Source organism: Ctenopharyngodon idella, chromosome 13 (genome assembly GCF_019924925.1).
Source record: "Ctenopharyngodon idella isolate HZGC_01 chromosome 13, HZGC01, whole genome shotgun sequence".
Lineage (NCBI taxonomy): Eukaryota > Metazoa > Chordata > Actinopteri > Cypriniformes > Xenocyprididae > Ctenopharyngodon > Ctenopharyngodon idella.
In genome coordinates this window covers 20081598-20105958 of record NC_067232.1, presented here as the reverse complement: position 1 = coordinate 20105958, position 24361 = coordinate 20081598, and the positions used below count along the sequence as shown (strand labels likewise).

At 39.3% G+C, this 24361-nt stretch overlaps 2 protein-coding genes across 2 annotated transcripts; one reads left to right on the top strand and one right to left on the bottom strand.

Moving 5' to 3' along the window:
* Positions 1–4402: 4402 nt before the first annotated feature.
* On the bottom strand, positions 4403–18001 carry polr1b (RNA polymerase I subunit B). Its single transcript, XM_051918029.1, has 15 exons — positions 17769–18001; positions 17504–17671; positions 15917–16063; positions 15694–15826; positions 15473–15609; positions 13600–13823; positions 13107–13278; positions 10737–10905; positions 10326–10607; positions 9949–10082; positions 9675–9845; positions 8887–9043; positions 7930–8126; positions 7597–7847; positions 4403–5587 (listed from the first exon to the last, which is right to left on the bottom strand). The coding sequence occupies exons 1-15, from the start codon at positions 17940–17942 to the stop codon at positions 4705–4707; spliced, it is 3399 nt and encodes a 1132-aa protein (XP_051773989.1). The 5' UTR covers positions 17943–18001; the 3' UTR covers positions 4403–4704.
* Positions 18002–18679: 678 nt separating this feature from the next.
* On the top strand, positions 18680–24275 carry cisd1 (CDGSH iron sulfur domain 1). Its single transcript, XM_051918040.1, has 3 exons — positions 18680–18885; positions 19562–19767; positions 23402–24275. Exons 1-3 carry the CDS (start codon positions 18858–18860, stop codon positions 23489–23491), a joined length of 324 nt encoding a protein of 107 aa, XP_051774000.1. The 5' UTR covers positions 18680–18857; the 3' UTR covers positions 23492–24275.
* The last annotated feature ends 86 nt before the right edge of the window (positions 24276–24361 follow it).

The window sequence follows — 24361 nt, the reverse complement described above, 5'->3', positions numbered from 1 at the left end:
AGCATAAAGAAGAAATAGTCTTTCACATGAGGAGAGCCATTTGGTTGGTTCCAGTCCAGTGCCTGTTAACGGACACCATGGTGCGCAAGAAGCGGAAAAAATAAAAAGCAACATCTTCTACGTCTAGCACACATGCATTGTATTGATTGCGAAGGCTGATTCCAAATCATCAGTTCTTATTCTGCTAGATCTATCTGCTGCTTTTGACACTGTGAATCATCAGTTCCTTCTGTGTACCCTGTCATCACTGGGCATCACAGGAACCCCTCTTCACTGGTTTGAATCCTATCTCACAGGTAGGTCTTTCAGGGTTGCCTGGAGAGGGGAGGTCTCCAAAGCACATCAACTGATCACAGGGGTTCCTCAGGGTTCAGTTCTTGGACCCCTCCTCTTCTCCATATACACTACATCACTGGGTCCCATCATACAGGCACATGGTTTCTCCTACCATTGCTATGCTGATGACACGCAGCTTTTCCTTTCATTTCATCCAGATGATCCCACAGTAGCTGCACGAATCTCAAGCTGTCTGGCGGACATCTTGGCATGGATGAAGGGACATCACCTGCAGCTCAACCTGGCAAAGACAGAGCTTCTTGTCTTCCCTGCCAATACGACTCTGCAGCACGATTTCACCATCCAGTAAGGTACATCATCAATTACCCCATCAAGGTCGTCCAGAAATCTCAGAGTAATCTTTGATGACCAACTGAACTTTAAAGAACACATTGCAAAGACAGCTCGGTCATGCAGATTTGCACTACACAACATCAGAAAAATTAGGCATGCAACACAACTTCTCGTCCAGCCCCTGGTCATGTCTAGGCTTGATTACTGCAATGCTCTTCTGGCTGGACTGCCATCATGTACAATCAAACCTCTACAAATGATTCAGAACGCTGCAGCACGTCTTGTCTTTAATGAGCCCAAAAGAGCCCATGTCACACCTCTCTTCATCTCTCTGCACTGGCTACCACTTGTTGCTCGCATCAAGTTCAAGGCATTGATGCTTGCTTACAGATCTACCTCAGGCTCAGCACCCTCCTACTTCCACTCACTCTTAGGAGTCTACATCCCTACCAGAAGCCTGCAATCACTAAATGAGCGAAGGCTTGTGGTACCATCACAGAGAGGCACAAAATCGCTCTTCAGAACATTTTCGTTCACTGTTCATTGCTGGTGGAACGATCTCCCCGCCTTCATCCGGAATGCAGAATCCCTGGCAATATTCAATAGACAGCTGAAAACTCATCTCTTTCGAGAGCACTTAATCTCATCTTAATAATAATAATAATAATAAAATGCTTTCTCTTCCTTTAATCCCTCCCTATTCTAGCTTATGCTACTCTAAGCAAAGTCTGAAACTTGTATTGTGAGCACTTCTTGTGTCTATTTGCCTCTTCACGATGACTCCCCTATTGTATTCCTCACTTGTAAGTCGCTTTAGATAAAAGCGTCTGCTAAATAAATAAATGTAATGTACATGTAAATTTGTCTTATTGGCAGACAACAAAAGCTTTAGCTAACTAATAGGTAAATGTATAGTTTTTCCTATAGTTTACCATTTACTCACCCATGTTGTTCCAAACAAGTGTGACTTTCTTTTTCTTTTTGTTCCATGTAACAAAAAAGAAGACAATGTATATTTTTAATGAAAGTCAATGGTGATCAAAACAGAGCTTGATTTGGTCTCCATTGCCTTTTAGTAATATTGGACAACAGTATTTTCATTTTTATTCCATGGAAGAAAAAAAAGTCATAGGTTTCGAATAACATGAGGAAAACTCCTTTCCTCAGTGGGATGATCCAGGGGGAGCTGTCAGCATCCCTACAAGGCCCATAGCAGAAGGCTCTTTGTGAGCTTGATCCCTCCAGGATAATTTATGTATGCAACTACTGCCATGTTGTCTAAGCATATGAGAATATGGTGGTGACAAAATCCTAAAAGCAATAGAAAGCTAATTGAACTGCTCTCATTTCTGTACAGTTTTTGTGGTATGCTCTCTCTGTGTCCAGTCAGACACAGAAAGTTGGTGTGTCATCACAAAGGGCTCCCCAGCCCAGCACTTGATGCATTTGTTGTGACAGTTTTGCATCTGCACACTTGTCCTATTGACACGCCCCGTTTGTACATAATTATGTTTTTCTAAGGGGCTATCGCAATTGCATCCAGGCATTTGCGAGTTACTGGGATGCACAGTATGCCCGTGTGTCAAGCATGAAACAGGACAGTCTTTTAATCAAAGCTGAAGCGGCCTCGTATGAAGCAAACCCAGCTGACATACTGGTGCAGCTGCAGCCATCAGCCCGAGTGTTCTTTGAAAGCATTTCAAGGGGAGGGTTTTCCCTAATTTGAACATCAAAAGTAAATTCATTATGGCCTGCAAGCGCACTGGTAAGAGGTGGGCTCACATAGAAATGGGAATGGATGATGCTTTGGCCCTGAATCTTTGGGATGCACCAAAGGCTCTGTCTCTTTCTGCGCGGCAGACGAGGTGACTGGCAGAGCTGTGCAGAAGAAAAGCGAGAATGTGAGGGAGGATGTGCTTCGGCGCGTTTTGGCATAAAGTGGCTCATGGCTTTCGACTGCTTCTGAGCCTCAGTGGAGCACTCCGAGATGGACTCTACTGAGTTCCGGTCAGGTTAACGGGAACTTATAGCAGGACAACTTTATCTGAATCTTTGAAATCCGTGAGGGTCAGGCACAAGCACTTCCCATAGTGCGGCCAGTGGACCGGGCCGTCATCTTGGTGACTCTCAAAGCGAGATCCGTCATACTGCGGAGTTCCCTAAAGATTTCAAGGGGAGGGCCTCATTGTCCAAGTACTTCAGCAGCTTGAGACCAGTCCTCTGTGGCCGACCCTGTCATTGACATTGTCAAGCTCCTTGTTAAGCCCAAAGTATAGTTCACTTTTTATGCACACACGAGGGTCAGTGTACAGTGCGCGTGACGCGAATTTCGTCATCAGAAGAGTATGCGGGTACTGTACGCTCACCGCTGGATTTTTGTAACCATGCATACTTGTATGCGGAGGTCACACATGCGCAATTAATTTTTTTGCAGTAATTAGTTTATCCACAAGGTGGCAACCGTGCCCTGGGGGTGTTGATTCACAAAACTGCATAAACAGAACGGACCGGAGCGCATGCAAGCTACAGCGACAATGGAGGCCTACATAGACGAGAGATTGTGTGAAGAGGTTAGAAAGTACCCTCATTTTGTACAACTCTAGCATGAAAGAATAAGATGATGTGGGTTGTAACTCATGGCAAGAGACTGCTCAAAACTGCACATGCGCCGAACGCCTAAATATGCGTACGAGTCAAATGAAGTATACTTTCCTGTGCGCATACACTAGTGCACGTGTAAAAAAACGAAGAACACCTAGGGCTTTAGGCACTCCAAAGGAGGTGTGGGAACTAGTTCCATTTAACGAAACTGGGGGAGAGGCTGGCTCAGAAGAGCGGGAGGGACGCAGGCACTGAATCAACATGACCTCACCACTGGAATCTTTGGCTGAATCCCAAATGGCACACTTCTATGCACTTTCGGTCTTGCGGACTTACAATGGCTGCCTCGTGTGCGTGTCCGTTAGGTCCATGAGACCGTAGGGTGAAAATTTGAGGCTTCAGAAGAGTGCTCACGAACGCCCCCTTTGCGGCCGATATGCGCCCTCTTGCTGAGCCCACACTGGTGCGAGCTCCGTGGCAGACTTCTTCCCGACAGTGAAAGCGGCGTTACGTCACGAAAGTGCGGACTCGTAGGAAGACCGCAAGTGTTTAGGGTGTCATTTGGGATTCAGCCATTGAATTTCATCTCAGGATGCTGCCCCTTCTATTTCCGTGGCTCAGAGGAGGTACACATCTTTATAATGCATTGTGATTGCTGGATACATGCATGCAACAAATGACTCGGTTGTGATTTTTTTTAATGCACTGGCCAAAAAGACAATCAGTTTCAAACCCATAAGTTGTGTACTTAAAGGTGCAATGTGTGAAATTTAGAAGTATCTATTGACAGAAATGCAATATAATATACATAACTATGTTTTCAGTGGTTTATAAAGACCTTACATAATGAACCATTATATTTTTATTACCTTAGAATGAGCCATTTCTATCTACATAAACCACGAGTCCCCTTACATGTTAAGTCACCATTTTGCATTGGCATGTTTCTACAGTAGCCCCAAACGGACAAGCTGCTCTACAGAGCACGTTTGATTGACTAGCTACTCTCTTCTGTCTCAGACGATGACATATTTGTCCTGTGTTGGCCATCGTAGCTTCTCTATATTGCAATTCGCAACCTCACCGTTAGAGGTCGCTAAAATTTACACACTGCACCTTTAAAGCTTGCAAGACTTCAATCAGTGTAATTATTCATTAGAACTCAGAGACATTCATTATAATAAATGTTACTTTAATAAAATAATTAAAATATTACTAAATAGTGCGCTTCCTCAAAAGTACAAAAAATTAAGTATAATCTGAAACCGAATTAACTCCCATTCCTATGCATGACCTTGACAAGGTTATATGGTCCACATTAGTCCTGCTATTGATACGAAAATGTTGTTGATGACACAGATGTATTTCATTATACAAGTGAGACAAACACTAAACACCTTTTTTCTTCACATTGTACTTTTCAGGCACTTTATTTTCCACGTAAGCAAAGAAACTGAATACAGTCCAACAATTTTACTTGACATCTAATTTGATTTTAATGTTCATTGCTGCAAGCTCTGCTACGAAGTATTTGAACACATAAGGAACGGATACAGTCTCAATTGAGTCGCTCTTATTGCACAACAAGCAGATGGTTTTCCGATGGCGTATAGATGACCAATTAGGCGGCGGCTTTTCCAGAAGCGGCGACAGCAGGCTGCCGCAGTCTATGCAAACTTGTGCCACGGAGCGGTCAGAGCAGTTAAACAGCCGGTCGTGAAGTAGAAACGACGACCCGTGAGCCAGCAAAGCATCCCGTTCCATCTCTCCAAACCGGATTCCTCCCTGGATGTTCCTCCCTCCCACTGGCTGATTGGTCACTCTATCTCTTGCTCCTGTAGTTCTCACCTGGAACTTGTCGGAGACCATGTGACGCAAGCGCTGGTAGTAAACCACCCCGATAAAGATGTCTGCCTCGAGCTCCAAGCCACTGATGCCGGAGTAGAGCCTCTCCGTTCCGTAGAAGTTGTATCCTGCTGCTTTCAGCATCTTGCCAAAGTGCTCCAATGCAGAGTTTTTCTCAGAGAACCTGAAGGGTGTGGCGTCGTGAGACAGGCCATGGAGGGACGCAGATTTTCCAGCCATGCTCTCGATAAGCATTCCGATGGTCATTCTAGAGGGGAAGCCATGAGGGTTGAACAGGATGTCCGGGCTCATACCACTCTCGGTGAAGGGCATGTCCTCCGCGGGCCACAGACGGCTCAGGATTCCTTTCTGACCGTGTCTACTGGCAAACTTGTCTCCGATGGTGGGGTTCCTGGGAATGCGGGTTGTGATGCAAACGCGCTTGAAAAGGCCAGTGCCGGCGTCATTGCTGCACACCTTGATATTGTCCACAATGGAGCTCTCCTGGTACCTGAGGAGAAACCGAGGTTCAGAAATCAATAAAACCTAACAAAGTGCTGCAGGGATGACATTTTTATAGGCCAAAACCCAGAAACAAGTTACCATTTTAGTACTTCAGGTTCCATTGTCCTGAAGTCAATAGGTTTTTGATTAAATGCCTGGAATAAGGTCTGTGGTTAACACAAGCTCAAGATATTGTCACATTTTATTTTACAATCAAAAAAAAAAAAAAAAAAAAAAAAAAAAAAAAAAAAAAAAAAAACACTTTTACAGCTGCACTAAACATTAGAATATAAAAACATCACCTGAAGTTGAAGTTTATACATTGACTTGTTGCCTATTGATAAAGTCCATTTAAAATTAGAATAATTATTTTATAATTTACATTCAATAGTAATATAATTATTTATAATAATTTAAAATTGTTTTTAACACTTCCTCAACAAAATTTGAGCAGTACTCGGATGAGTCAGTAAAGCAGTGTTAATCTTGTCAATGATACGAAAAAAAAAAAATCACTACTTCTAATATTATCTGTCTTAAAGCTGCAATCCGTAAGTTTTGCCTCTTTTTCACCATCTGTTTGAAACCTGCAATTGCAGTTATTTCCAGAATTAACATCTTTACGTGGGTTGTGCATCGGCACAGCTTCCAGCGCAGAGGAGTCTAATGTTTTGAGCATTTGTGGCTGTCAGTCACCGCACCAGTGAATACTGTACTTCGGAATCACAGATTCTGCATCTTGAAAATATGACCAAAATAAGAATTTTCACCAGAAAATGTCATCTGAAGTAACAAATCTGCCATTTTTGTTCTGAGAAAAAAAAAGCATTACAATAAATTGCGCTGCCAATGGTGATTAAATCTAACAATCGCTTAGCTCATATCACATCAAACCGTGCAAATTATTATTGTTATACTTTTTTCTCAAAATGTTGTTGCAACATCAGCATTGCGTGTGTATTTAGTGTGTATTAGCGTTACCTGTAGATTTCAATTTCTGTACAGTCTAATCTCTAATTGTCATACCATACAATCCGCCATCAAAATGATACGTTTAATTATTCCCGCTGCTGTAAGAAAAGGCTATAAATGATCTGCCACCTGCAGCATCCTCACATGTGATATAGCCTACTAGCTGGGACTCCTTTATGTAAACAGACGTGACATAATAATGCAAAGACGAATAGCAGCAAGCTCGAATTTTCCACGGAAACCTACCAGTGCCACTCAAATTAGAAAACATTACAACAAGCTTACCACTGTGAATCGAGCTAAGTTAAGGAGATAGTTTTGAACACTGGCTGGTTATGTACTTGCTCAAAAATTGATTTTGGATAATTTTTAACCTAAAAAAGCTACGAACTGCAGCTTTAATATAAAAAAAAAAAAAAAAATCTAAAAAGTATATGATTATGTCACAATGTGAATTTTTTTTTTGTGAATACGTTTTTCTGAATACGAGCAACTTTAAGCATAATAAAACTGCATTAAAATAGTGTACTCATTGTTGAAAGTTCATACGTGTAAAAAAAAAAAAAAAAAATAAAATGTTTGAATTATTGAAATTGTTTTGTACTTTTTCCAACTAAAAGTATTTGTCACAGAGCAGTGTTCTTATTGTTAAACTATTAACCCTTGTTTTTTGTTAATTGAAAATGCTGAAATAAAACTTGGATTAAAAAAAAACAAAAAAAAAAAAACCTGTTTGCCTAAAGTACTAAAATGACTAAAACAAATATAAAATTATAGCTAAATAGAAATTATATATATATATATATATATATATATAAAACAAACTAATAAAAATGACCAAAAAAAAAAAAAATTACTAAAACCAAAAATTTAAATGAAAACTAAATATAAATGCTATATTCAAAATATTTTAAACACTATAATAGTATAAAAACAATATTAAAATAACACTGAAATAGAGTAAAATGAATGACTGCGATGACTACATTTAAAGGCCTTTTTTTTTTTTATTTACAAAAGCAAGAAACTAAAGTGATGTCTTACTTGAAAAAGACCACATGACTCTGGCCGGTAATGAGATTGATGTAGCTGTAGTAAGGTTCTCCATACTTCAGCATGGAGCCGATAAATGGCAATCCATCTGCATCCAGTTTGTCCATTACTTTGGGGTCACCTGGCTTCACCCCAAACACAATGTCGATTTCACCTTTGAACTTTTCAGCCAGATCTATGATGTCGGTCTTATAAACAGAACCATGAGCAAAGCCACGCTCCCATGAGGACTTATTGACGATCTGGATAAAGTTAAAAAGGATGAACAATATTAACAAATGCAAAAGAATGTTTCGGAATGTACTAATGGGAAGCTATGCTTACCATAGCATCTTCCATATCGTAGCCAGTGTAAGAAATGACAGCAACTATTGCGTTGGTGCCAATAGGGTAATTGTCTATGTTGTAGTGGTCGTACATCGAGGGTCTGACCAGAGGACTCTGGGGGGTCTGCAGACGGTACAGTTTATTGTCGGATCGGTCTTGGTATGAATGCAGCGGGAAGCCCATGGTCTGTTTACCTAAGACAGGATGATGTCATTTAAGTTTTAGATCATAGTTTATTTGTTTTCTGATATTTGCAGACATGTTATGACAGAAAGAAGTTATATACAGGGTTCCTACACATTTTCTATTTCAAAACTCCCTACTTTTTCAGGCTCAAATTTCCAAACCTTTCTGTAGATTTTTCAGAACATATTTAACATAAAATGGTTCATACACCAGTGTTTTCAGCATTACGTTTGGTATATAGTACAGTCATTTTTTCCAGTGGTTTTAAATGATGACATCAGTTAGATGATGAGAAGAAACCTAAAACACTTTATAACCTGCATATATTCACCTCTGACACCAAACAGTAAAGTACAGTCTGATTTAGATGAGTATTTGCTGCTTTACCTTTAGCTGGTTTGAGTGGCGCATGCACATTCGATTAGTGAATAGTCTCACTTATGGTAAAAGACAAAGCTTTGTGTAATGAAAATGTGTGCCTTGAATGTATTCACTTGTGTTTGACAATCACTAAAGGATCACTAAACTTTTTCCATGAAAACACTGCTTCAATGATAAATTTATTTTTAGAAATTCTGAATTTCATATTTTTGAAAACTGAGTAAGGGCAATAGTCTAAAAACACAATTTTTTTTCCATACTTATCCAGACCTGAAAACTACTCAAATAAAATTCCATATTTTTCCAAACTACTACTATTATATCTGTATTTAGATATAAACTATCAAAAAAAAAAAAAAAACACACAAAAGGAAGTGAGGTTCTTACTCATCTGGCACTGGTACATGTTTCTGGGGCTCTGGTTGTGATCAGAGAAAGGGATGAATTCTGCCACCACGCTCAACATGCTGTGAGGAAACAGCTCTTGATGTGTGGTCACTCCCTCCTCTAACTCTTCCTCGAAGATGCCCACATTCAGGAACACCTGAAATCAAAACATTACCAACTATGATTTGAAGCAAAAAAGTAATTGAAAATTGGACAAAAAGACAAAGGTGCAAGACTGTGTACTTAACGGCTTTAGTGAGGGAAAGAACTACAATCCCATGAAGCACTGCAAACATGATTATTTAAAAAATACGTTAAAATAATGCAGACTGACGGCTTATACAAAATAATTAACATCGATTAACAAACTTAGGAGCTCACAGCAGATCTGTCTTTAAAGGTTTATAAGTTATCATTAAAAATCAATTCCTCTATATACAAAATTAATGGGATTTTTACTTCTAGAACCCAACTGTGGCACTCTAAGGTAAAGCGAGACGAGGCAAATTCAAACTTTGAATGTTGGCTTGACAAAGCTTTGGAAGTCAATATGTAGGCCTGGCTGCTAAAGTGTTTTGAGTGATTTCTAATGTATTTGATCATTGCTAGGACATGCTAAGCCGGAACAGGCTGTAGGTCTGTGCCAAGTTTAAAAGCTCAGAACAATCAGAAATGCCCAAACAAATGAACCCTATGGGACTTCTGCAGTTTAGTCAAGCCAACCAAATTTGTTTCCACTGATTATCAACAAATGAGTATCAACAAATTTCCTACAACAGCTTTCTCACCTGTTCAAAGGTGCCAATAAGCTCCTGTTTGCCCAGGCCAAGGTTCCGGACGGGCCGCACCATGCGACAGGGTGTGGTGAACAGATAAAGGCCTGGGTACAAGCTGGCTTTACCCGTCTGAGGAACCAGAACAATCTCAGTCCAGGGCGGCACTTTTTTCTCTCCCAGCACCTGCAGATGACGCAAATGTTAAAATTTATAACATAAAACCCTCAACATAAATAACTTGATCAAGGATAAGAAAACTACAAAAAGAAACCAAATCATTTCTCACCTTAAATCTGCGAAGAGATTCGATGACTGAGGGCGCCACTTCTTTTTCCACCCAGCCAACCATGGCCCCGTCCAGTATGACGGGATAACAGTCTGAATACGGCTGACTGGGGGTACCGTCTACAGCAGTCACTCCTAGTGTTAGATAAAAATTATTTTATTAGTGAATAGACAAGTAATATTCCATTGAATTGGATATTAAAGGTAGGGCTGCAAAAATTGATTTTTTTGGGGAAAAAAAAAAAAAAATCTAATCGCAGGCATAATTGCACTATCCATATTGCAATTTTCGACTAACCAGCAGCCCTAATTACAGGCATTTTACAATAGCTAGAGCCAACTGATGATCTTGTTTAACAATGATAAGATGTTATTTACCTAGAGAGCACAGCAGGGCAGGCAGGGTGGTTGTGGGATGCACCTGTGTCACAATCTCACTATGGGCTGTCATGTGGTTCATAAGGCCGCATGGTTCTCCGTCAGGAGTGTGTACCGGACACAGGAAACCCCAAGACTCTGGCAGCAGCTTCCGCACAGATGTGGTCCTCATCTTAGCGAAGCTGGCTCCTCTGTGCACGCACCGGAAATGAGACAGGTAACGGATGAAGTTCAACTTATCTGCTACGACACACAGTCCGGAGTTCTGCAGCAAGCCCAGACCTGGGGTTAAAAAGACAAATGTTAGCTTTTAAAAAAAATTTGGATGACGCACAGTAAAAGCCTGACCGCACATCAGTTCTGTGACTTCATTCTGTATTAATGCAGCAAGCTGCAAAACCAGTTTCGTACCTGTCTTGGACTGGAGGTTTCCTGTGGCTAACATATACTCGAAGGCTTTAGTGAGATCTGTAGCCATGTTGAAGCCTTTGGTCAAAGTATCTGCAGTCAGCACTCCCAGTTTTTCACTTCTCTTTTCCAAGGCATATTTCACCGACACTAGCCAGCCTGCCATTCTCTCCTAAGAAGCATTCAGAACAGCTTTGGAAAAAACCTCTTGAAGCAGTGAAACTTTTATTTATTTATTTATTTTTATTTATTTGTTTGTGATGTGCTGCATTTGCACTTATATCAATATATACACTACTGTTTAAAAGTTTGCGGTTATTAGTTTTGTTTTTTTTGTTTGTTTTTTTTTTTTAAAAGGAAGGCTTTTATTCAGTAAAGGCCAATTTCACCCTGAACGACAGACAGCAACAGACATTCCGTTGGGTTTTGTTCAATCAGTGTGTTTGGAGTTGTCAAAAGTACAGACTTCGGTACCTAGTCGGTACTGAAATTTTAAAAACATGATGCTTTGAGCGCAGTTGGCTACAATGATCAACGCTGTAAAAACGTAAATAGTCTAAGTCATCAATGAAGCTCTTCACCAAGCGCTTGCACAGATACACACAGGAGCGTTTGAAAGCAGGCGTCTATCAGCAGAACGGTCCGGCTTTCAAACGCTCCCGCTTTCAAATTCAAACACTTCTGTGTGCTTTCAAACGCTGCCATGCATTGATCATTGTAGCCAATCACAGACATATCCGATGAGCGCGTCAACACAATGGCCAATCAGAGGTGTTTACGAATCCGCTCAACAGTGCTCAAAGCGTCACATTTTTAAAATTTCAGTACCGACATGTACCGAAGTCGGTATTTTGACAACTCTAAGTGTGTTAAAGGGATAGTTCATCCAAAAATCTCCCTCAAGCCATTCTAGGTGTATATGACTATCTTCTTTCAGACAAACACAATCGGAGATAGATTTAAAAATATCCTTAGTCCTCCAAGGTTTATAATGGTTGTGAATGGGGGGGGGGCTGCATTTTGAAGCCAAAAATAATGCATCCATCCATTAAAAAAAAAAAAAAAAAAAAAGATAATCCATACCACTCCAGGGGGTTAATAAAGGCCTTCTGAAGCAAAGCGTTGCGTTTTTGTAAGAAAAATATCCATATTTAAAACTTTAAAACATTATCAATTCAAATAAGTAGCTTCCAGTGGACGATCACACAGAATGTGCAAGTCGACCTGCGCCAAACGAGTAACCTGTGACGGGATGTATGACACAGGATGTAGGAGTATTGTAAGCTTAGACGCCTCTCACGGTTTAAACAAATAGGGCTGTGCAACAAATTTAAGCTCCTCTTCTCTTATATCGAAATCCTCTGACATTTCTTTTTAAAAAATGATTGTTTTAGACTTATAATCCGTGACCGGTGATTTGTTTTGCTCTATCCTCTGAACCTCCAGGTTCGTCATTACGTTGTGTGTTAGGTCAAAGGATACTCTTCCGCCGCAAATCGACTTGTGCATTCTGCGTACGGTCGTCCACCGGAAGCTATTTGAATTTATTAAGTTTGAAATATGGATATTTTTCTTACAAAAACGCATCGCTTCACTTCAGAAGACATTAACGCCTTGGAGTTGTATGGATTACTTTTTTTCTTTTCTTTTTTTTTTAATGATGGATGCATTATTTTTTACTTCAAAATGCAGCCCCCATTCACAACCATTATAAAAAACTTAGAGGACTAAGGATATTTTTAAATATGCTTCTGATTGTGTTCATCTGAAAGAAGATAGTCATATACACCTAGGGTGGCTTGAGGTTAAGTAAATCATGGGATAATTTTCATTTTTGGGTGAACTATCCTTTAACCCTTTTCCCGTCTCGGCCTGAAGGACAGACGCAGGTAATCCCACGCGCTCAGTCGATCTCTCTCACATTCACTGTCTGTTTAGGCTTGTTTAGTGCAAATCTATGGAGCCTCTGTACAAATCACCAAGGTACACATTATGCTATCATTATTAACTTATTTAATATTTAGTACACATGCATGAAGTGTAAAACGAGAAGGACATAATCTTTCAAAAAATAACATGCACATATCGCAGTTGCTGCGGTTTTTGCAGTCCTCTGCGGTTGGCTCGTCAATAGCGCGGTATTACGATATTGCGGTTATCGCGACAGCCCTAATACAAGTTACTTTTAAATTTCAACAATATTTCTTACCATTTCTTGATCAAATAAATGCAGCCTTGAGCATAAGAGACTTAATTCAAAAACATTTTAAAAATCTTACCGACCCCAAACATTTGAATGGTGGTGTATATAAAATGAGTAATGACATGATTGTGCAAGACAGACAGGTGAAGAGATGATAAAGGTGATCTTACTTTCAGGAACATGAGGTAGATCTGGCCTGGTGTGAGAACTTCATGGAACATCAGACTGTCAGGGTTCTCCTCCATACACTCCTGCTTGGCAAAGCTGAAGAGTTTCCGTGTCATCATACACAACATGTAGAACTTCTCCACATCTGACTTCAGGTGAATACACAGACATTCACTGCAAACAGAAGGATAGCACTGTAAAACACACTGCACTGTTTGATGGAATTTGTTTGAAGATGTATATAAATATTGAGATTCAATATTGAGATGATTTAATATTACAAATTATTTTTTGGGCATATCACCCAGCTCTACTTCCAATAAATCTCACATATAAAAGAAATCCTACACAAAAAAATGGTAACATCTAAATTAACTGATTTTATTCAAGTCAAAAATATTATTTAACATCACCCAACCTATATACATGAATTTATACCAACAAAACAGCAAACACACAAAAAAAAGTGTAGGTTCTGTAACACCTAGGACTTACTCTAACAGGAAGTGAGCGCACTGCTCGTGAGTGTACCACTCTGGGAGGTTGAGTTTGACCCGGAAACGCTCGCCCAGGTAACGGAGCACCTTGGCTTTAGTGGTGCAGCCCTGGTCCATGACAACACGCAGAATTTCTGAGACACAGCTCTTAAAGAAAGAGTTCTCCTCTCGACCTTTAATCAGCTCCTGGAAGATCTGGTAGTCCGAGTAATCCACTAGAGCCTTTGGGGGTGAAAGGAAAGGCATTTGAAACATTTCATTCAAAAGTGATTATGCACCAATACCTAAATATTAAACAACTCTCTGGAAAACCTGATTCTGATTGGTCAGCCGAGGTGGTCATGTTTGTATAATGACTGCTAAACCTTGTAAAGAGGCAGTACCACTACACTTTTTGTTCCATTGACTGCCATTCATACGTATGCGAATGTGGAAGACCAGAAACGCAACCTCATGTGAAGAAAAGCATTTTCGCAGAATTCCAAAGTTCAAGTTTGTTGAACTGCAAATTTGTATCACATGAAGACACGACCACCAGAAGATTGATACATCATGGCATATAAACTTTAAACTGACTGTCCCAGGCAACCTTTTATGTCTAAGGCACATTTATAAAAGCTACTTAAAGGTTAAGTTCACCCAAAAATGAAATTTCTGTCATTAAGTACTCAAAGAATACTTTTTCTCGTCGCTTCATAACATCAAGGCTGAACCACTGCAGTCACATGGACTATTTTAACAATGTCTTTGGTACCTTTCTGGACCTTGAAAGGTGCAATGACGTTGCTGCCTATGTATGGTTCAGAAACCTCTTGGATTTCATTAAAAATATGTGTTTTCACAACTATGGATTATTTGTTTTGTTCCGAAACAGACTAAATGTTACAATGTTGCATTTTCTTCTTGGTTCGGTTCGCTTTCACAAAGCAACATTTCAAAGTGTACCAAAATGTGTTTATGCAAGTCACATGCGAGTACAACTGTCGTCTTATTGGTCAGAATTTTCTATGCGTCATCCATCAAAATGATTGACAAGTCAACGAGACACACGCAAACACTACACGAATGTAGCCGTCATTCCCACTGTTAAATTATATACTACATTCGTATTAATACCGCGGCAAATTCAAACATGCTCTCTCTGGATCTTCCAGCGCTGTCTAGGCTAACTGTGTCGAGACCATATGAACGTTATAATGCAGGTAGAGCCGGAATCAATGCTTCGTTGAGACAGCATTCTTGCACAGAGAAGTGCAATTACACAACGTTTTAAGATGAAAAGGCGCTCTTTGGTTTTCACCTACAGTAATTAATGTGCTCACTCACAGAATCAGACACTACTGCTTTTTATATGACACATTTCACGTCATGAATTATGATATTGTTTGGTTTGTTGGTCTGTTGGGTCGTATTGCTTTCCTGTCTCAAGCGAACCGCTCCACCTCTGAAGACCACCTCTTCAAGAAGTTCTCGGTATGCTTTTGGTGCGCACCCGAGTGCAATTGCTGCATTCATATCTGCCCAAACGAACTGCACCAAAGGGAACAACAAACTCTAGTGCGATTCAACTGAACTAAATGAGGCGGATGTGAAAGCACCCTTAATTTGTGTTCTGAACAAAGGTCTTACGAGTTTGGAATGACATGAGGGTGAGTAATTAATGACAGAATTTTAATTTTTGGGTGAACTAACACTTTAAATGTCCTAATTTACATAAGGCCTAATCCTGACTTAATCTAAGCCCTGTCTGTGAAACCAGGCCAAATAATACTAAAATAAACCTGGTAATAAGTAGGGTAATGTCACCTGGTCATTATCACAAAAAAACACCTTCAGGTGCCTTATAATAAAAAACAACAACTTCCTTTTACCTTCAGTGCAAAGCCCAAGGGAAGAAAGAACAGCTCTTTCTGGTATATAAAATTCACCATCACTGTTCCATTTTCCAGGTAGTGAAGATTCATATTAACGGCTGTGTGTTCATCCCTTACAGAATGCATTGTAACACCTGCAAAGAGTTAATACTAAAATCAATCTGTGTATTTAATAAATCATATTCAATTATTCAATCTGGAAAAGATGCAGTGCTCACCGTATTGAGTGTAGCCTGGTCCTCTGGTCTTAAACTTTGGTCTTGATATGGTGATGGGATAGTTCCTCCTTGGCATGATCAGAAGACGAATCACCTTCTCTATGCCATTCACCAGAAAATAACCGCCCATTTCCTACCGGTAAAGACAACGTGTTATTTTGTCCAAGAGACAGCTGTATGATGGTGGCGTGTTACATGCAGTTCAGTGATGCATGATCTATACCTCAGCTTCTTCGTGATGCTCGATGAGTTCTTTGGGTGAGAGACCATGAAGGTTGCATAGTTTCGATTTGACCATGATTGGCAGCTGTCCCAGAGCCTGTCTGATGATTCCTTTGGGAATGCCATTAATAGACCAGCTCACATCCGCCTGTGAAGACACAAAGCACTGACATCAGTGGTTGTCAACTGTTTTGGCTCCAGGACCCAGAATCCAGTGAATCAAGCAGTGACCGACGGTCCGTTCCAAACGGGATATATCGCCCTCCGAAGGGCACTTCGGAGTGAAAACAATCATGGCCGCCATATTGAAGGGTCAATCCAAACCGAAGTGCTCAAAACTGGCCACTTCAAAGGGCCCTTCAGAATGAAGGTTTCAAAGGGTACAACTGATGGACACTTCGGGCCCCCATGATCCTTTGCACAGGGAAGTTGTTTGGCATCACAGAATGAGTACAGGAGGCTCGGTGTTCGATTTTACCTATAAATGTATGTGTAGGATTTTTCTATACTACTGTAATATTTATACGAGTTAGATTTGGTACATTATTATGGTCAAAACGACATTGTACTTTAGAACATATGTACCTTTATTCTTTATCAGTCCTTTATCAGTCCATCCATATGTTTCAAATACATAGACACAATATACATTATATTTAACGTAAAAGACCGGCAGTAGCTGATAATGTTACTACAGTAAATGAATGCGTATTAATACAAAGTGTACACCAGGGGAAAAAAGACAAAGGCGCCTCCTTAAATGTCTCGTTAAGATGACGCAGAAGTGCGTTCCAAAAAAAAAAAAAAGTTCTCTTTACCCCTACACCCTTCATCCCTTCGAAGCACTCACTCTGGAGAATAAACCCTTTGAAGGGATTAGGGCATAGGGATGAGCCCTTCCGTTTGGAACGCAGGGCTAGTCTCAGCCTTATAGAAATAACCGCTGGCTGAAGCTCTTATGCATAAGGCACACAAAATTGGAAACACTTCGGGAGTTTCGAATTTGTGGTCTGATTAGTTGAATTCTACAGGATATGATGAACAGATTGAATGTATGCTTTTATTCACATATAAACATTGATCAGCGAACATAAACAGAAGCTCAACCGAACCTGCTTGAGGCAAGAGAACAAACCTTATTGGTTCTTGTGGAAACTCAAATGTGCTGCGTAACACACAAGAACGAACCTCATTGGTTCTCGCACATCAAGCGAACATGCTTGAGCTTCCGTTTACCACAACTGATGTGTGTGGTGATGAATGTTTAAATGTGGAAAAAAAAGTCCTTAAGATTTCATTTTACTGGACACAACATATTACATTATTTTTAAATACATAGTAATACATTTTATTGTTTAAAAATAAAACAATTTTTAAACTTTTAAATTTCATTTTTTTTGTACACACACTTTTGTGTCTAGTTTGCCACCCCAATTGAAGAACGACCTATTTAATGGTTCAAAAATTTGATTCGTCATTGTATTATTATTGGATTAAAAGGACAGACGCACATACATACACAAGAAAACCAGCAGTTATTCTGCCGAAATAACATAATCAATTCACCATATTTAATCCTCAGACTTACCACTAGCTTCCCCTTGTATGTGCAGCGCCTGCCTCTGCACTCGGCAGGGAACACCCGCACATCTCTGCTGATTCCTCCTTTAGCAATCGCTGGCGGTTGAATGATGGCCTCTACAAAAGACAGACTGACTCTGTCTCCCTTGTACATGAACTCCAACGGAGGAATGCCCTAAACACAAATATATTTAGCTTGTGTAGCCAGCACTTGTCTATACAGAATCTTCATGAGTATTAACATGTGGTGTGTGTGTGTATCTGCACCTCACCTCCACAACCCGACATAATCCATCAGTAACTGCCTGATCAAACGAATCAATGTGCGCCTTCACCAGCTCCTGTACGGGCACGTGCTGTTTGTTTTTCGGGACACCGAACCCTGCCTCTGTCAAATGCTTTAAACTCGGTTCGGACTTTAGATTACACCACTTGGAGAGATCCATGCTGCTGTGCACACACGTGCGTGCTTGTCAACGTGATTTCGGCAACAGAGCGCATAACTTCCTGTTGCCAAACTTCAAAATAAAAGTTTTCTACTTCATTGTTGCACACCTCCAAGCCTACTATGATGGAGTGTGAAGAGAATAATTCTGCATTTTTCACGTAATCTCTATTTTATATTTAAATAATCTGATCCTAATAAATCTCATAATTGCATTCATTTGTTTTCCCGCATTTGGTCCATCATTTAGGATATTACTTATTGAGAATTCTCGATATCCTGATTGCAATTCTTCCTTGAGACTCCTTTCATATGCAGTACACACCATCAAACATGCTCTACTGTCTCCTCTATTAAACAAACATCACATAAACCTGTGTTATTGTTTACCTATAATGTCTAATGTGTGATTAAGGGTATTTTCTCATGAATGGTTTAACCATATATATAATATTATAAATAGTGTATATTTTTCGTCTTTTTTGGAGCTTGGCATTTAAAACAATCCATTTGAATTGTGTGAAAGGCATTCTTTTAAATACAAAATTAAAGGAAATGTAATGGAAATTTATTTGAAATCATTTCGTTTAATTAAATCACTAAGTAATAAACCTTATATTACACTTTATTACACAGAAGGGAAAAAAAAATCACAGGCACTTTTCTTTTGGACGGAAGGCTCGTTTTGACCTGTAAAAACGATCATCCTTATTTCACCCTTCACAGCACACATGCTGAAACTGAAGATGATTTCAAAGTAAAAGTCCTGCTTTTGCGCCGTAACTCGCATTTTGCGTAAATACAGCGCACAGTTAATTATCTTGAACTTTCCACTTGGCCTTGAGGACGTTTGAAGATCTTTAAATTATGAGCAAATAATAATAATAATAATAAATACAAACAATAATAATTAAACATGAGCGCGTCAAACTCCTTCCATAAAGGTAAAGATCTTTTAAAGATGTTATATAAAGGTGTTTTGTAGAAGAAAATGTGCTATTTTGCTCATGCTGTATGTGTTTGTTTGTTTATGGTCGGAATTTAGCAGTAGTTTAATAGAAACTAGTGAAATAAACTGAAATTTTCAAGATGTGATTCACAAACCTATAATCAGGTTGTATAAATGAGCGTCTCTAGATGTATCTGTTTGCTTGTGCTCGCTGTATCGTTGAGAATCTAATAAACTCTCTGTTCGTATCAGGTTTCTATAAATTAAATATAGTTTCAATAGCTAACATTGATTTAGTTACTATGACTGTTTATTTAATGCACATTCAACGTTAGATCTTTCAAACAATAGATTTGTCATTGTGATGTTATTGGAGTCACAGAACAACGCAAAATGTCTAGTTTCTTATTTTATTTAATTCCATTTATTTTAAGTAACAATATTAATGTAGTTACTGGAGTAAAAGGCTTATCGAATCTGTGAGTGGTAAAATGTTATGGCCTACATTTTATATGACTAATGTAAGTAACAATATTAATATTTTGATTATATTATTTTTAAGTATTTGAACATATTTCTAACATTTAAATATTTTTTTATTTAATTTTATACAAGCATATATAATTGCAGAGGAATGTCTGTATGGTAAGATCTCTTCTGTCCTCCTCTAGCTGAGATCATCACTGCAGTGTCCGTGACATTTGGAGCTGCAGCAGTGGGAATCCTCATCTACAAAACATTTTTCAACAAAGCCAAATGTGTGAAGCCTAAAGTGAACCTTGAGCTGCAAAAAGACAACCCCAAAGTGGTGCACGCATTTGACATTGAGGACCTGGGAGACAAAGCCGTGTACTGTCGGTGCTGGAGATCCAAAAACGTGAGAAAGAACTTAATTAAAACTTATGACAAACTGCCATTAGAAATTGGGTTGAAACTTTTAACTTTGAACCATTGACAGTCAAAATACATAAACAGTTGGATGAGAAAATGTGAGGGTTTGTTTATAATTGTCCATTTTCCAGAGCATGTTCAAATCCTCCTGGAGAAACTGAAATTAGATGACTTGCAGATGCCATCTGAAACCAACTTTCATGAAATCAGGAGAAATGTTTATTATGTAAATATAATACATGTACACCTGTGTGTGATTGATTCATGGAAGTGCTTATGTTGAACCTGTCTGTTAGCATTCCCATTTATATCATGCAGAGGCGGGTCCAACTGCCATTGACCTGCCCCTGCAATGGGTTACTTGCAAGCTGCATTGTCTTTGCTCATGGGTACTGGGTTCCTGAATTCTGTTTTTGTCAGTCACCTTTAAATCTTAAATTCTTAAATTCCATGAGACTATTCTGGAACCACAGGAACATCAAAGGCAGCAGAAGGATTAAAAAAAAAAAAAGTCATGGTTTTTAGAAAATTCTTTACAATTTTTTTTTATGTTTTTGAAAGAAGTGTCTTATGCTCACCAAGGCTGCATTTTATTTCATCAAGAAAAAAAAGAAAAAAATGATGGCAAAGCTGGATTTTTAGCATCATTACTCCAGTCACATGATCCTTCAGAAATCATTCTAATATGCTGATTTGCTGCTCAAGAAATATTTCTTCTTATTATTTTGAAAACAGTTGTGCTGCTTAATAATTTTGTGGGGGCAAAAAAAAAAAAAAAAAAAAAAATTATAGTCTATGGTGTAGACTTATAATTTGCAGGCATCAGGGAGATGTTATACAGGTGCTGGTCATGTAATTAGAATATCATCAAAAAGTTGATTTATTTCACTAATTCCATTCAAAAAGTGAAACTTGTATATTATATTCATTCATTACACACAGACTGATATATTTCAAATGTTTATTTCTTTTAATTTTGATGATTATAACTGACAATTAAGGAAAATTCCAAATTCAGTATCTCAGAAAATTAGAATATTACTTAAGACCAATGCAAAGAAAGGATTTTTAGAAATCTTGGCCAACTGAAAAGTATGAACATGAAAAGTATGAGCATGTACAGCACTCAATGCTTAGTTGGGGCTCCTTTTGCCTGAATTACTGCAGCAATGCGGCGTGGCATGGAGTCGATCAGTCTGTGGCACTGCTCAGGTGTTATAAGAGCCCAGGTTGCTCTGATAGTGGCCTTCAGCTCTTCTGCATTGTTGGGTCTGGCATATCGCATCTTCCTCTTCACAATACCCTATAGATTTTCTATGGGGTTAAAGTCAGGCGAGTTTGCTGGCCAATTAAGAACAGGGATACCATGGTCCTTAAACCAGGTACTGGTAGCTTTGGCACTGTGTGCAGGTGCCAAGTCCTGTTGGAAAATGAAATCTGCATCTCCATAAAGTTGGTCAGCAGCAGGAAGCATGAAGTGCTCTAAAACTTCCTGGTATACAGCTGCGTTGACCTTGGACCTCAGAAAACACAGTGGACCAACACCAGCAGATGACATGGCACCCCAAACCATCACTGACTGTGGAAACTTTACACTGGACCTCAAGCAACGTGGATTGTGTGCCTCTCCTCTCTTCCTCCAGACTCTGGGACCCTGATTTCCAAAGGAAATGCAAAATTTACTTTCATCAGAGAACATAACTTTGGACCACTCAGCAGCAGTCCAGTCCTTTTTGTCTTTAGCCCAGGCGAGACGCTTCTGACGCTGTCTGTTGTTCAAGAGTGGCTTGACACGACAGCTGAAACCCATGTCTTGCATACGTCTGTGCGTAGTGGTTCTTGAAGCACTGACTCCAGCTGCAGTCCACTCTTTGTGAATCTCCCCCACATTTTTGAATGGGTTTTGTTTCACAATCCTCTCCAGGGTGCGGTTATCCCTATTGCTTGTACACTTTTTTCTACCACATCTTTTCCTTCCCTTCGCCTCTCTATTAATGTGCTTGGACACAGAGCTCTGTGAACAGCCAGCCTCTTTTGCAATGACCTTTTGTGTCTTGCCCTCCTTGTGCAAGGTGTCAATGGTCGTCTTTTGGACAACTGTCAAGTCAGCAGTCTTCCCCATGATTGTGTAACCTACAGAACTAGACTGAGAGACCATTTAAAGGCCTTTGCAGGTGTTTTGAGTTAATTAGCTGATTAGAGTGTGGCACCAGGTGTCTTCAATATTGAACCTTTTCACAATATTCTAATTTTCTGAGATACTGAATTTGGGATTTTTCTTAGTTGTCAGTTATAATCATCAAAATTAAAAAAGTCATTTCAGTCGGCAGCCATCTTTGAAACGCAGCTGTTTCAGTCATGCAAGTACAGCTCCAATCTCTTTAAATGGGCAAACATCAAATTCACTAAAGCTGCTCACCAAGTTTATGATTACATTTTTTTATTTGAAATTACTGATAAAATCTGATATGAACTACCTCATAAATGTTGTTTCTTATGCTCAAATGGCATCAAAAATCATATATTTCAGGTTGGTCTATCCAATGCGCATGTACAGTCCTAAGCACGAGTCTCAAGTTTCTATAGGAACCGAAACTTCTAACGGCAGCTGAAGTGATGCAATGACTTTACCAACTGCTGATTAGTTCTTTTATTTAGAATTAACATTCTGCAGGTTGGAGTAATGAGCTTGACGAAAGGTAAGGGCACGCCGAAAGGTAGGGGACTGGAGAAAGGTCTTTATAATTTGTTGCGAAATCTGGTCTGTCAGGGTATGGGGTAGGGTTAGGGGTTAGTTTCTGTTGTTGCAATTCACCTTTTGGCACGCCCCCTTTCGGCAAACCCATTATTCCTATCTGCAGCTATCACTGTCTCCCATATTGTGTGTTGCAGTTTTCTCCATTCATTGTGATACGAGTGAACTGTCTTTGTATATTTATAGTCTTTGCTATTACTTATGAATGGGAGAAAGTTGCACATTTTACAAGATAAGATATTTGTCAATGATACTCAGGATCTGTTGCGCGCCAAATCCTCCGCCATTGTCTTATCAGTCATCTCCTTAATCTCGTCACGTGATGAGGGAAATCTGATTCCTGCTGCACTGTCAGTATTGCCAAGTCCGCAGTTTTCCCTCAGAATTGGGCTACTTTTACACTAGTCCGTGGGTTGAAGCCCCACCCCCACTGGAACACGCTTTCTATACCCCGTAACGCGATTGAGCTAGTTTTGGCTGTGATTGGGCTAGTTTTGATTAGCAATTAGGTGGGTTTTGTTGTGCAGACCTGGCAACCCTGCGACTATGCTGCGAAACTGCAGTTTGTGCTGCATGGAGCAGAGCAGACGCTTTAAGTTTATAACTAGTGTCCATTGTCCAAATACTCTAAATGGTTTTATTTTTCTCTAAAAAAAAAAAAAAAAGCGCAAAACGAAGGTGGGGGACGGTGTAGCGGTGGCCAAGTAATGTATTTGGTCTACGGCCTAACACCAGTAACACAGACTACTGCAGCAATCCTAGTGGTGAAGGTCACATTTTGGTAACATGAACCGTGAAATTCAGTGATCAAACTTGTTGTAACACTTCTATAATGAAATTGTTTTCTCTGGTCTCTTTCTTACAGTTTCCATACTGTGATGGCGCACATGCTAAACACAATCAGGAAACGGGAGACAACGTTGGTCCTCTGATAATAAAACGCAAGGAGGCCTGAGCATTTCCACTGTTCATGACAGTCCTCCTTACTCAGTGATACAGAATATGTGTCTTCGCTTTACATGTGTGGTCGGGGTTGCTGGGATTAAATGTTTGATTATACTATCCTGTGTATGTGTGTTTGATTATATAGTGGTTGACAGGTTCCAGTGATCAGCAGTAGTATATATATACTGTTAAGCAATACATATCTATTTTCTCTTTTTATCTGCTTAGACTTTATGGGATAACCGATTTATTCTGGTTTAGCCAAAATCTCCTAAACATGTTTCTGTGCTTAAACACTGGTCATATTACTGTAGGTACATTACAGATTAAAACTTGAATATAAAAACAGTCTGAATTTGAATAAAAACACAGTTTGAACTGAATCTTGTTTGTTTTAAGAGATAAACATGAATGTGAAATTTGTATGAAAACCAAATGGCCACCTTCTCATTTGCTCTTTGTGTGTGTGTTGCCTATTAAACTTCACATTTGACCTTAATGGAAACTGACATTCGAGTGGCATTCTCCTCTTATCTCTCTATTTTTGAATCACTGAATATGATAGATACTGTTTTATGTCACTTAAAATCTAATTTGGTGGGCTATATTTTGCCTCTGTGCTTGCAGAAAGGCTAGATATATTTCTATAGCAGAAGAGAAAATGTTACATGGAGCAAAATCATGCTTTGATGACCTAGTCTTTTCTGTGAAATGATTGTATTTTTTTCTCTCAGAAAAAAGTAGGCTTACACTGACTGTACAAGTTTGATGTTTAATAAAGAATGTCAAACTGACTTTGCGAGAGTGATTTTGTGAGAATTTCTTTTTTTTTTTTTTTTTTCTAATTAAACATTTTTGGATTTCACAGTTTGTGTTGCTT